The sequence below is a fragment of the Mauremys mutica genome, chromosome 8, assembly GCF_020497125.1.
Source record: "Mauremys mutica isolate MM-2020 ecotype Southern chromosome 8, ASM2049712v1, whole genome shotgun sequence".
Taxonomy (NCBI): Eukaryota; Metazoa; Chordata; order Testudines; family Geoemydidae; genus Mauremys; species Mauremys mutica.
In genome coordinates, this window is record NC_059079.1 from 15,332,913 (window position 1) to 15,347,496 (window position 14,584).

General features: G+C 39.7%; 1 protein-coding gene across 1 annotated transcript in view; it reads left to right on the forward strand.

Moving 5' to 3' along the window:
- HOOK1 (hook microtubule tethering protein 1) overlaps positions 1 to 14,584 on the forward strand; it is a 47,192-nt gene that overhangs the window by 10,931 nt on the left and 21,677 nt on the right. Inside the window, exons 3-8 of the mRNA XM_045026478.1 lie at positions 4,813 to 4,885; positions 5,252 to 5,302; positions 8,212 to 8,344; positions 9,824 to 9,891; positions 11,928 to 11,990; positions 13,010 to 13,093. Of these exons, the coding sequence (XP_044882413.1) occupies positions 4,813 to 4,885; positions 5,252 to 5,302; positions 8,212 to 8,344; positions 9,824 to 9,891; positions 11,928 to 11,990; positions 13,010 to 13,093 (472 nt within the window). The remainder of the gene's footprint in view (positions 1 to 4,812; positions 4,886 to 5,251; positions 5,303 to 8,211; positions 8,345 to 9,823; positions 9,892 to 11,927; positions 11,991 to 13,009; positions 13,094 to 14,584) is intronic.

A 14,584-nucleotide genomic window follows, 5' to 3' on the forward strand; every position in this document is an offset into this window, starting at 1 on the left:
CATGTCTTTTTCACCAACAGAAGTTGGTCCAATAAAAGATACACACCCATCTTGTCTCCTTATTACAGAATAGTCTAATGGGAAAATGTTTTGGGAGCATACATCTAATCTTTGGTGTGTCTTGTTCATGGTGGAAAAAATGATCTGGAATACAAACATTAGGATCATCACTGTTCTCTTTTCTGAATTGTTTTTGTTTTTTCAGTTAGTTAATTGGGATAAATTATCCCATGAATACTGCTATTGGGAATTTAGGAACTAGATGCAGGTCAGAATGTGCAAGGAGTACAAGATCATAAGTTCTCTTTGACACCATTTTCATGGATATCAGTGCTTGAGTTCTTGCTCTACTTCCCTTTTAGAGAGAGGAACTGGAAATTCAACCTACATGTCTTTGTGTAATACTGCTATTGGGTCTTGACCATTATGTTTTAAGGGTAATTTGGGAGCTTTTATAGTTCAAGTATTGAAGCTGTCATGGGAAAACCCTATTTAAAAAATGGAAGGGATATTGAAAATATTTTTCTGTCCTGCTAAGATTTCAACAGTGAATTGGGGTTGGAGTGGCAGAGTGGAGTTAAACACTAGTGGACATGTCACTTTGGTGGCATGCCCACTGTTTGAAACTGCAGTCAGCTCAGACACAAGATCAGAACATCTTACTGTCACTGAAATAGTGTTATGCCTCTTTACTGCTGGCTCAGATAAGAAAAGAAGGGTTTAATGCGGGGCCATATACTGTTTAAAAATACAGCTTTGATGATTAGCAATTTGATAAGTATAAGCAGGTGCTTTTCCCAGCATGCTCCAAAACATAGTATGCACATGTTATATTAGGGCAAAGATAACCACCTTCTTAGGGTTTGGCTATAACAAAATGATTCAACGTGAAGTTACACAACTTTAAGCCCAAAATTACTCCTTGGGTTTGGCTGCTCTTAGGGTTGCTCCCTGAGGACTGTTTTGCCTAGATCCTCTGACCAAAGGGGCAGCACCCACCTCTGTATCTGAGCTGGGTTAACAAACTGCACCTACCACAGTCAGCAGAGATTAATTAGCATCTTCCTGCAGTAATTACATCCTCGCAGTTTGACAACGAACTATTGATAACTGCTGTTTGAGTGCGGTCTCTCAACCAGTTCTTCACCCACTTTATAGTAGTTTCATCTCAACCACATTTCCCTAGTTTGTTTATGAGAACGACTTGTGAGACTGTGGACAAGAGCCTTATTAAAATCAAGATGTAGCATATACCCTGTTTCCCCCTCTACACTAGGCCGGAGACCCTGTCAAAGAAAGAATTTAGGTTGGTTTGGCATGATTTGTTCTTGACAAACCCATGCTGGCTATTCCTTATAACACTGTTATCCTCTACGTGCTTACAAATTGATTGTTTAATAACTTGTTCCAATATTGTTAAAAGGTTCCATTGGTAAACTAATAGCATGCATATGGACTGGTCCTTTAAAGTCTCTAAATGTCTCTTAATGCAAGCAAGATCCATTCAGTGGGACAACATTATATTAGTGGCTCTGAAAAGAAATACAAAAAGTTATGTAAAATGACAATCTAGAACAAAACTTTTTTTCTTTCCTAATTCTTTGGACTAATTAAATTGTTATAGCATAAGTGTATAAATATGTTAACTCTAACTGTAATTGCTGTAGCTGGCTTTTGTCAGTTCAGATTTTTTTAACTGTTTATTCTAAACATAAACATGATTTTTTTTTTGTCTGGTACAAAGCATAAAAACTAGGCACAGTAAAGAAATATTTTAGATATTTATGTTTTAATTTTAATTCACTATATCAGGGGCAGCCAACCTGAGCCTGAGAAAGAGCCAGAATTTACCAATGTACATTGCCAAAGAGCCACAGTATTATGTAATAAATTATATATGTGTGTGTGTGCGCGTGCACACACAATCATTATATAATTTTATAGTGTATATTTATTATGCATTTATAATGTATAGTTAACGATAATAACAACTTGTCTTAGTGTTTTACTTAGTTGGACTTCTGGCAATCTTTGCTTTCAACAATTCCCTTGAAGTTTGGTTTATGTTCAGTTGTGCTCTCACACAGCAGTTCTCTTAAGTGGCTGTCTGTCAGAACGGATCGGTGCTTGGATTTCACATGTTTGAGTGTTGAGAAAGTAGACTCACAAAGATAGGTCAAGGCAAACATCGAGATTAATTTTAGGGACGCACCTCTGATGTTGGAGTATTTATCCTTTGGCACAGATTTCCAGAAAGTAAGGGTCCCCTCTGTCTTCTGAACAAATTTGAATCTGTCATCTTTCAAAAGTTCTATTATTTCCATCTGGGATGTTGCTTCGTCAGTAACTAAAGGGGGCTTCAGACAATTGGCTTCAGCACTAAAAGGGTCAATCAGAAATCTGATTTGAGGTCTTTTCTGCTGCAAATCTTGGACTCTTTCCTCAAAACCGTCCTGAAGATCTTTAATCCTGCTCGCATATCTAGTTGTGCTCCGTTTTAGGAGTTCTGCTTCATCTTCTTTTGATCTGTCTGGAAGTTGTGACATTGAGGGAAAGTGTGTCAGCTCTCCCTCAAGCATTTGTCTGTGAAACAACTGCAGTTTGTTCATGAACGCAAATACACTTTGCACTAGATCAGACAGCAACTGGAATTTTCCTTGTAAGTCCACATTTACTTTATCCAAATGCAGCAGCATGTCTGCAAGAAATGCCAAGTCTAGAACCCACCCAGGATCTGTAAGCTCAGGGTGTATTGTTTGCTTCTCCTCCATAAACAATTTTACTGGTTCTAGGAGCTTGAAAAAACAGGAAATAACTTTACCTCTCAAGAGCCATCAAACTGTGCAGTGAAATGGCAAATCAGCAGGGAAGTTGTCTTCATCCAGTTCTTTGACTAGATTTTGAAATTGTCTGTGATTGAATGCATCTGAGCAAATGAAATTCACAATGTGCAAGACTGGTTTCATGACATGATCAAATTTGAGATTTTTAGTTACCAGTTTCTCCCGATGAATAATACAGTGAAATGTCCAAATTTTGGGAAAGCTCTCGTCAGACTTACAAAGCCCTACTAATCCATTCACAGATCCCCACATGGATGGAGCCCCATCGCTTCTGTAAAGGGAAGTGGTGTTTCGCAACTAGCAACATCAATGCCTCCTTTAGATCTCGTCCAAGAGTTCAGCCCTTTAGTGGGACGATATCCAGGAGTTCTTCCCTTACGACGCAGTCCAGACAAATACTGATAATTGAGGTTTATCCTGTACATCGCTCGACTCATCCAAAGCGATGCTCAAATACTCACACTGCTGAAGTTGCAAGTGCAGTAGCCATTCAATGTCACTGTTCAAGTCGGAGATTCTGGTTTCTGTTGTGTGGCGTGAAAGCTACAGACCAGAAATTTTCTTCTTTAGAGGCTCGTTCTCTGGTGACCCCAATTGAAATCGCATCCGTGAGGCACTTTTTTATAAACTCGCCTTCAGAGTAGGGCTTTTTTGCACGGGCTATGTGCTAGGCCATATAATAGGAGGCTAATGTTACAGTCTGCGATCGGTTGGCAAATTGGGTGAAGAATTGGGCTTCTACATCTGTTTGTTTTTTCAAAATTTTCAGTTTTAAAGTGCGGAGTTCAGAACCTTGTGGGAATTCTTGATCCACATGTGCATGGCTAGAAGCAAAATGACGCTGCACGTTTGAAGATTTGAACTGAGAGACACATGTCTGGCAAAAAAGACACACGGCCTTACCATTACGTTCAATGAAAAAGTACTTATGCTCCCACTCCTGTAGGAAGCCTCGATTTTCATCTGTGTATTTTCTTTTCCGTTTGCACTTGCCTTCCATTGTTAGATGGTGTAAGAAAAATTTTGATTAAAAATTTCCACACCAGCTAGTAGTCACTGTGTACTTTATTGAAGGAGACCAGGCTCCAGCCAGGGGTTTCTGGACACCCGGCTCTGCCCCAGGCCCCACCTCCCACTCCACCCCCAACCCTGCCCCTTCCTACCCCATTCCGCCCCCTTTCCCAGTGAGATGTGTCCTTGCTCCTCCCCGCTCCCTCCCAGAGCCTCCTGGTGCGAAACAGGGGCAGCAGGCAAGGAGACAGAGGAGAAGGTAACAGGGGGAAGGCTGCGCACCGGGTCCTCGTTCTTCCCTCCCCCAGCGCCTCCTGCCACAGTCAGCTGTTTCACGGCATTGAAGTGGCTCAGGGAGGGAGAGGGAGGAGTGAGGACGCGCACCCAGCCCCCCTCCCACCCTCCCAGAGCAGCCTCAACGCCATGAAACAGCTGATCATGTTGGGAGGTGCTGGGGGAAGGAGGGGAGCTGGGCGTTCCTCCCCCCCCCCTCCCAGAGCCGCAACGCCACGAAACAGCTGATTGTGGTGGCGGGTGAGCAGGAGGGGCAGGTGCTGATGAGGGGAGGTGTTGGCAGGTGGGAGGGGTGGGGGACTGATAGGACTGCCGGTGGGTGCTGAGCACCTACCATTTTTTTCCCCAGAGTTGGCTCCTGGGCGGAGCCACATATTTTCTTTTGAAGAGCTGCATGCGGCTCCAGAGCCACCGGTTGGCCACCCTTGCGCTATATACTTGAAGACTCAAAATTCCTTCTGCCCTGCAGAGTGGAGTGTCTTCACTACCTAGCTTTGATGTCTTGTTCAGTAGAATTCACTCGCCAGGACAGAAAATTTCCAATAATGTACCTCTTCGGATACTGTAGTGAATTTTCTAATATAAAACTAACGCTGGAGGTCTGATGTCTCATTTGAATTATGCCATTTTACTGTTTAGTAACTACGGTTTACTTTTATTCTAGAGATGTTGCCTGGTTTGATGAATCATGGCTAAGCCGTATTAAAGAAGATGTTGGTGACAACTGGAGAATAAAGGTACCAAAAATGAAAGTTGGCAAAAGCTATTTGCAGTCGCTTAGGATGATGTTTCCCGAGTTTATCTAATATTTACTATGTTATAGTATTGGGGAGGGGTGTCAAAAAGAGCAATATTTAACACGCATATTCAAATTGTATGTAACTGATTTAAACATACTTTACCATGATCTATGCTTCACATGCAATTCCGTTCTCATCTTAATCCTCTCCTAGCATCATTACATATTTTTCTCATAAAACTACTGTGTAGATTTTTAAATGAAAATAAAATGAAGTCAGATTAAACTTCGGGGTTTTTTTAGTCTGAGAAAAGTATCTATTCTTAATAGCATATAACCAATGTTCTCTTTTATACACTGTTAGGCCAGTAATCTGAAAAAGGTTCTGCAAGGAATTATGGACTACTATCATGAGGTATGGAAAAAGCAGCAGTTTTGTTTGTTTTGTTCGTGTAACAAATAAGGATTGTTTTTTTCGCTAAAATTAATCCTGACTATAGAATAATACTAAACAGTTCCTATAATGATACTCTTTTTGTGAAATGTGTGTTTATAGCGTGGTATAAATGAAAATTCTCTCAATAGAGAAATACTGAAGCTACGTGTAAAACTTGTTTGGGTGGAGTGATGGGTATTTCTCAAACATGCTATGACTTGACCAAGTAATGGAAACTCTGTTGAACTCAACACTGTGAATTTACACTGTCTAGTCCATTACGTTTTTAACAGCAGACATGTTTCGCCAGCTGCAAGTGAAATTCTCCACGGCCTGATTCTACTTCTTTACTATGACATTAATAATTGCGTATCCTGCAGAAACATGCTTGCTGCCATATAAGAAGAAAGTGAGGTTTTTGATATTGCATATTTAGAAAAGCATCCTTTTGTGGAAAAGTATGTGACCTTATTTGGCTTTAAAAGCTAACTAGGGCGAGGCCTTATAAGTATTTGGATGAGAAATCCCTGGGGGGAAAACATTCTGTGAAATATGTTGTGCTGCTGCTCTTAGGTTCTGCTAATAGAAAAAACAGATTCTCTTAGCTTTTAATGCAACATTATGAATATATTTTTTTGCATTTTTTTTAAATAAACAAGGATAATCTTGTTTGACATTTAATCACTTAGTTACTTTTCTCCACAGTAAGCTTTCAAAATCTGTATTTATTTTTGCCAGAATCCACTTACTCATTGGATAATTTTACTTTACTCGTGACTGAGATAGTCACTTCTATTCAAAGCTCCTTATTGTTACTTTCCAAAGTGATCTCTTAAGCTGAAATTTCTAATTTCTGTTCTAAGACCCCAGGCAAATTGTTCTGGAAAACTTGCAGGGAGGGGGCAAAAAACATGAATAAATTGATCAGACACTTAAATAAATACACATGCAGATTTTGACAAAATAATAATTTGATCACAGTACTTTTTCTATTAGATTGATTGTTAAGAAAAGGGTACTAAATGACAACTGTTAATACTCCACCCAACCTTGAGCCTTGAATTGCTATAAAGTGAGGCAGTTTAAAGTTAGGATTCCCAAAATAACCCTAATTCTGCCTGCTTGAATACGTCTTCTTTATTTATATTTTTTTTTAACAAAAAGATATTTCATTCTGCGATTATGTGCAGGATAACCACCTTCCATTTGACAAACACAATATAATAATGAAAACAGACTAGTTTTTTATGTCCTTCTCTTCCACTAAGTTCGTAAATTGTGTTTATCTAAAACAGTGGTCACCAACCAGTCGATCATGATCGACTAGTTGATCCTAGAGGATCTCCCAGTCGATTGCGATATCCAGCTGTGCAGCTGGGCTGCCACTAAGACAGGCTCCCTGCCTACCATGGCCCCGCGCCACTCCCGGAAGCAGCCAGGGCGGTCCACTGCCCTGGGAACAGGGGTCTCCCTCCACACGCTGCTTCTGCTTGTATGCACCGCCCGCGCATTTCCTATTGGCCGGGAATGGGTAGCTGTGGCCAATGGGAGCTGCGGGGGCAGTACTTGCAGAGAGAGGCAGCGTGCAAAGCCACGTGCCGTCCCCTCTCCCGCCCCCGCAGGGGCACGTTGGCCCTTTCCAGGAATGGCGTGTAGCCGAGGTAGGCAGGGAGCCTGCCTTAGTGGCAGCCATGCTGTGTCACCGACCGGGAGCCGCTGGAGGTAAGTGCTGCCAGCGGGAGGCCACACCCCAGCCCTGAGCTCCCTCCCGGAGCAGCACCCCATACCTCCTCTTGCACCCTTACCCCCCTCCTGCACCCCAAGCCCCAGCCCTGACCCTTCTCCCAGAACCAGCACCTCCACCCCTCCTACACTCCAGCCCTGAGCCCCCTCCCAGAGCCAGCACCCCATACCCCCCTCCTGCACCCCAGCACTCAGCCCCAGTCTGGAGCCCCCTCCTGTACCCAAGCTCCCTCCCAGAGCTTGCACTCCTCACCCCCTTCTGAACCCCAACCCCCTGCCCCAGGCTTAGCCCAGAGCCCCTCCCACACTGTGAAACCCTTGGCCCCAGCCCGGTGAAAGTGAGTGAGGGTCGGGGAGAGCGACTGACTGCAGGGGGTGGGGGGTGGAGTGAGTGGGGCAGGACTTTAGGGAAGAGGCGGGGCCACAGGGAAGGGGCGGCATAGATCCTGGGTTGCTCTTAACTTCAAAAAGTGATCTTGGGCGTAAAAAAAAATTGGAGACCACTGATCTAAAATGTAGAAAAGGTATTTTGTATTACTGCACACCTGTTCCAGGAACATGTAACTAGTGATCATATAATACTTATGTGCAAGGGACTGAGCAGGTATAAAACCCCTGAATTTTCTGAAGTTAGTGCATTGCTATTGCATATCCATTTTAAGGAACTCATGACCGTAGTATCTAGCTGTAATGTAGGCCTTTCTTTATTAATATATAGTATGGCATATTTTCATTGGAGGTGTAAGTGTGTGTTTTTAGGGGGGTTTCCTGGAGATACGGTTTTAAAGCTATACATCCCTCCAGCTATTTTGTTTTTCTAGTCCTTTTCAAATTTCTTACTATTTTTCTTCATAGTCTTATTTCCTTAATTCAGTATTGCTACCTGAGTATGTTACCATTAGGCAAAAGTCTGTGTGACAGACTAACTAGTTCTTCTGTGTATTGTAACCCAAAGTAGTGTCCAGGGTCTTTCCTCATCTGTCTCCAAAGTCATATTTACCTCCAGTAATATATCTCCAGTTTTTTGTCCAGACTCTGTTTCCCAGGCCAGATCTTTTTGCATGATGGATGAATATGTATATGGATGCTAAATCTTCATCATGCATATAATTGAAATGCCAAACTTATCTTTTTATATTTTACAGTTTTTAGGTCAGCAGATTTCAGAAGAACTTGTTCCTGACTTAAATCAGATATCTGAACATTCAGATCCTACAGAGCTGGGCAGGTTACTGCAGCTTATTTTAGGTTGTGCAGTCAACTGTGAAAAGAAACAAGGTACATGCTGTTTTCACCTGTTGAAGATATACCTAGAAACAACCTCCTCAGGCAACCCTTACTTTAGGAAATAGCAAATAGTAGCACGCATACAGAATAAGATGGAATTAATGTCACATTTAAAAAATACTTTCTGTTCCCGAATCAAACAGTAGGTGTTAGCCTCTTTCTGCTAATATGTTGTACAATATTATCATCATAAACTCTGTGAAACTGGAGTTTGTGAAAACTAATAACTTTAGAAAGTGTGTCTGCATACAGGTTCTTAGCCTGGCGTCAAATATTTTTTTTAAAAAAGTGGACTGGAAAGCGGCTTTTACATTTATTACTTATACTATATAAAATCCCAGATTGATTAAAAAAAAATGTGTGTCCAGGCATAAAATGTACAAATGAATACATTTTAAAACTAATAGTTTAAGCTATCTCTTATTTATCTGTAAAGATCTAAGGTGATTGCTTTTTGTTTGTTAATGCCCACATAAGCACCCATTACAGTGCAGGAAAACACTTTGATTATTCAATAAAAAAATAGTCATTTAATTAGTCTTGCATCAGTGAGTATTTAGAAAGCAAGGTGGTATCATCCTGCATTGAGAAAGCATTAGTGATGACATTTCATCTATCACACTTCATGTGCTATCTCAGTGACAAGTTTTTCTGCACTAAAACATTTGAAAACTCAGACAAACCAAATAAAGCTGACATAATAGGGTCAAATGTAAACTTTGGAAATGTAAATATTTAAAGGCTTTTCACTCCTTTATATATACTGTAAATTTTAGAAGTACTTATGGTAAACAAGATGTTAAATTGTTCTAATATGTCATGTGTTGCAAATTTTACAACTTTCATGCTGGAATGAAATGCCTTAGTTTGAATTTGGTCTCTTGTGAGTTTAAACAAAGCCCTTCTGTCTTAAATAGTAGTTTAATTTTGTGTTGTGAAATGCTGTAAATTGAAATTACAGCTTTTGTTATGCATAACATAAGCTATGACACAACAGGTGCCTTTGTGGAAAGGTTGCATTGTAAAGCTTTAGATTTGGTCATTCTTTCTTCTTTTTTCTTAGTTAGCAGTCAAAAATATTTTGCAGTAATATTCTAGTCCTAGGATGTTCAAAGGGCCAAATTCTCTCTGAGCTATATGCCTACCTCGGAAGGAAAAATTTGTCCTTAATCTATTCTTGCCAATTTCCATATGATGCAACCTGTTGAAATTATGTGAGTAAACATATGGGAGAATTGGGCCTACGTATATAGGACCTCACTCCATATTTACTAATATGTCAGTGTCACTGAAACTATTCTTAATAAGAGCAATAACTTTTTTGGAAATGATTTGTCATAGACTTATCATGTTCTTTGTTATACATTGATATCCGCTTTGTGGAAAAGACAGAACATATGCCACTTCAAGCCATTTTACAGTAAATGTTGTCATAAGTAAATTATTGGAAATACTTTTTCTCCACTACAGAACATATACAAAATATAATGACCCTAGAAGAGTCTGTTCAACATGTTGTTATGGCTGCTATTCAAGAGGTAAGTAATAATTCATGTATAAGTAGCCTAAAACTTTCAACAGGAAAGCTTGAATGTAAATATATAGAGCCAGATCTTTACTCCCTGCCCCTCTTCCCTCTCCAGCTGTTTTGCATTGATCACCAGCAAAAGAACCAGAAAGCTTCCTTAAGGCAGTTGGGCATTCCCCTTATGTCTTGTAAACAGTTCTGTGCTATCTGTTCTCAATTCAGCTCATGTGCCAGAGCACACTTTGTGTTCTGAGGATCCTCACTTGAGTGTTGGTCCTTAGGGGGCTGTTAAAAGCAGATGGAAGTTAGGGCAGTCCTTAAGCTGCTCTGATTTCTGCATGGGACCAGCTCTCCTGAACTTTTTCCCATGTTACCTTACCTACCAGTTCTCTAAGTTTGGTGAAGACTGTTTTACTTGGAGCTCTTTGATTTAGTTGGGGTTGGTCCTGATTTATTTGGGGTTGGACCTGCTTTGAACAGAGAGTTGGACTAGATGACCTCCTGAGGTCTCTTCCAACGCTAATCTTCTATGATTCTACTAACACCTATCTTACACTGAAAATATATCCAATAATAAAACTTTAGTTTCAATAGTTAAGAAACCAGTTGTGTTTAAGGGTACTAAGGTTTTGTGTGTAGATATAATTCTGCTAATCAGAATGTTGTTTGCTACATATTTTGACTAATTGAACTTTTCTTCTGGCTAAAGTCTGGGTCTAGCACTATGACTTTTTCTTTTATCAAAAGATTTGAGTAAGAGGTAGAGCTTACTAGCTGTGATAGTTGGCAAACACAGTATCCAGTACTCTTTACTAGTCTTCCAGTTGTTCCCTCCATGCCAATTGATCTAAGAAACACTGGAGTGTGACAGCTGCTAATGCTGGTTAAACTCATTGGGTGAACAGCTGTCCCGATTGAAATTGATGAGAGTTTTGCCATTGATTTCAATGGGATCAACCCATCAAGCTACTATACTTCTTTTTGTTAAAAGAACAGAGTACTTTCTCTGTGTACTGTAGATTTGAATTAGTAGTTAAGTGTAACAGTGTAATACTCAAATACTAACTGTCACAGTTTGAGTAACTGCATCTGTATTCCCCCTCCATGTTCCACCAAAGGCATCCACTCTAAGCTCCCAGCCATCACCTCCCTTGCATGAAGACTTGCATCTCACTCTCTCCTGACTGGCGGTTCTTTTAGGCGTCATGGTTCCCTGCCTATACTGTTATCCCCAGCAAGACAGTGTCTGCACTTCGTTGTTTTTTACCCCAGAAGCTGTGACTAGTGCATGGCTCACAATCATGAGTTACCACATAGCTCTTTCTTTAATCTTAATGTGAAAGCATTACAGAGAAAACATATTAAATAATAAAAGAACCTTCATGCATGCTAAAAAGTTTACCAGTGGTCACCACCAACTCCAGACTCAAGCTCTGATAGGTTTCAGTCCTTCAGAACCCACAGCTGGGTTTTCTCTGTGGTTACAAGTTCATAGCTGTCTCAGATTCAGAGCCCTGGCTCGGCAATTCACCGTTTCTTAGTACACTTCGGGCCTTCCATCTCCTGTCTCCGGGAACAGATAATCAACAGATGTGGCCCACTCCTCAGGGCATAGTTTCAGAAGGCTGAGTTTTTGCATAAGCAGAGGTGGGAATTTGCATTAACCTCTCCCTACGTATTCCCCAGGAAATCCACTTCATATTTGCTGTCCCAAAAGTCCATTCTTATGTGGCACATTTTCAATATAATCCTTTGTACTCCCAGGCCTCACATCACATCTCCCCCTTAGAAAAGTTATGTACAGTCCTGGTTCTCAATAATACATAAGCCATTCATTTAATACAATGGACCCCAAAGATACTTAACCTTAATTCAATACTGTTTCCCAAGGATATACAGGAAACTGCTGTATCTGTCACACTAACAACTACTGAAGTTAAATTGGGGAGAGGTGGAATCTAATTTTTTATTCAATAACAGAAGCCACTAGCTCTATAGTATATCTATTTGCACTATTTTAATCTATGTGCCATTTTTGGTTTTTAGCTCATGAGCAAGGAAATACTGAGTTCTGTCACAAGTGATACATCTGGTGAAATGGAGCAACAGGTAATTGCCTTATGTTTGTTATAACAGTCAAAGCAATGTTAAGAGTTTCAAAAATAATTTATTCACATCATACCGTGCTTGTAAATTCAGAGAGTAGACACAAAGGTGCCTCTCCCATCATCTCCCAACAAAAGAAGTTTCAGTCCTTTATCAGTACAAATTAACTTGCTTCTTACTTTACCAGCCAGTGGTTTTTCCCTCAGATCAGCTTACCAAAATCAATGCCAAGACTTGTATTTCACAAAGGGCAGAGCAACATACTGATGCTACACTAGGAAGTTAAAGTAAATTTAACTCTTATCTTTCATTGTCACCCATAGTGCTAGAGGCTGAGTAAAACAGTGCACATAAACTTAGCTTTTTTTTAAAAGACGTGAAATGGCTGATTGCCTGAGTAGAGACTGCAGGAGGATGTGACAGGAAGAGCAAAGAGTAAGTGCTATCAACCTCCATTAAGGTTAGAAAGTACAGATGGGTGCATACTGCAGAGTGATCTTGGAAAATATTTGAGTTCTGTGTGAACCCAAACACCAGAGTTCTGTTCGTGAAGTAGAATTATCGTTAAGTTAAAAGCATTCTTTTCCCAAGAAAGAGCTCAGATGCTTCCCCTATGATGACATTGACCTTCCTATAGCTATCAGAGGAAGGATGGTCAGTAGCCTGGTTGGTAATCTTGTATGCGGAAATCTCAGGTTCAGTCTTCTGCCCTGCTGCAGATTCTCTCTGACCTTAGGCAAGCAAGTCACTTCGAGTACATCTACACTGGAGGGAAAAAAAAAAAAACAACACAACCAAACAAAACCAAACACCCCTGTGGCAGCAAATCTCGGAACCTGGTTCTACAGTTTTTCTGTCTGTTTTTGCAGCAGAGATGTGCCTTACTCTCTCTGTGTCATACCTATCTTACATGTCCCTCCTTGTACAGACAGGGAGCATATAAAATAAACTTAATTTCAATATATCTAACTTGCATTAAAATATATATATATATATATATATATATATTTTTTTTTTTAAAGATGAAAAGAGCCTTTGAAGACCTTCAAGAAGCACTAGCAGAAAAAGAAGAACTGAAGCAAAGATGTCAAGAACTAGACCTGCAGGTAAGGAGACATGAACATACTTTTTTTAAATATGTGACATTAAGAAATAGAAGCTCTGTTAAATAGTTGCAAAATGCAATGCCTTTAGAGGTTAAATTTCACCTATAAGTTCTTAGCCTTTTCAGTTTGTACTGAAACAAAGCTTCCACATGCTGAAATGCTTCATACGTGTGATTGTTGGAAATATTATCCTTTAATGTAAACCCATACTCAGTTCCCCTGCAACTATTGGAAAATTATATTGTTAATCCATAGTATGAAAGATTTCTTGGTGTAATATCTTGATATCTTGCAGCTAGTAAGCAGTCATTGTAATACTATAGCTATGAATAGTAAAAATGCTTATAAAAATGTTCCATGCTTATTTTCAGCTAACAATAGCTTTAGCCCTTTTAAAAATATATTAAGAACCAATTCATTATAATGGACTGATTGCATTCACTGAAGGTGAAATAATTGCACCCACTGTAAATGTATGATTGTGCTGAATTTACCAAATAGCAAGGCTAGGGAAATATTTCCGCATGTAACTTTATGCCAGCCATTTCTGCTTCAGTCCCAAATTTCCCTTTCTGGTTCTGCTATGATACCTATCATGCATCATTTTGAGAAGTCAGAACTACCACATAGCTGTTACAGACTTCTGTTTGGAGTAGTTGACTTGATGGTAGTTCACACAAATCTGGTTGGCCTATCCTCTTTGAATGTCATGACCAGGAGTAGTCGTTAAAAATATGTATAGTTGAGCACAAATGTACAAATGGTAACTAAAGTTAATGGAAAGTATATTTTGTAAAATAGGTGTCCATATTTTTGAAATTACACAATACATATTTGTTCATTTCATTGTCCAGTGGTGAACCATGGTTTCAGCATAATGTGTATGGTGTTGAAATGAAGTAGAAGACAGCCAATGTGACTCTGAGGGACCTGAAATAAGGGTGAAGGAAATGAATGAGACATTTAGATAATAAACATCCTGCTTTTTAAAAGTGTGTACCATCTCCATGATTGAAGATGGATTAGGCATTGTACAGGGAATAATAAAAGACTCTTAAGGCACAGATTTGCTCTAGGTCTGCAAATATACAGTAAGTTGGCTTCCCAGATATTCAGAGAATAGGACCTTAAAGTAAGTACTCAGTGAAGAAGTGGGAGAGTGCTGTTGGTTTCTTTTACATCTATTTAATTATAGGCACTTAAATTGTGATATAATCATGGATAAATAAAAAAATCTTTTAATATTGCCTCAGATTATTATGCTAACTTTATATTTTATTAAATATTGCCACCATGGTATGCTGCATATGTATTGAAAGTCATAATAATGACCGACCGTTCTCATTTAAACTAATTTTTAATAAATTCACTTGTAAGGTCTCAGTCTTCCTTGATATTTTCCAAGAATATAAGAAAGGTAGGTTTCATTTATGATTCAGGAAAACATAACCCAAAGAGCACATTCTACTGTTTAAGTGCCAGTTAACTAAC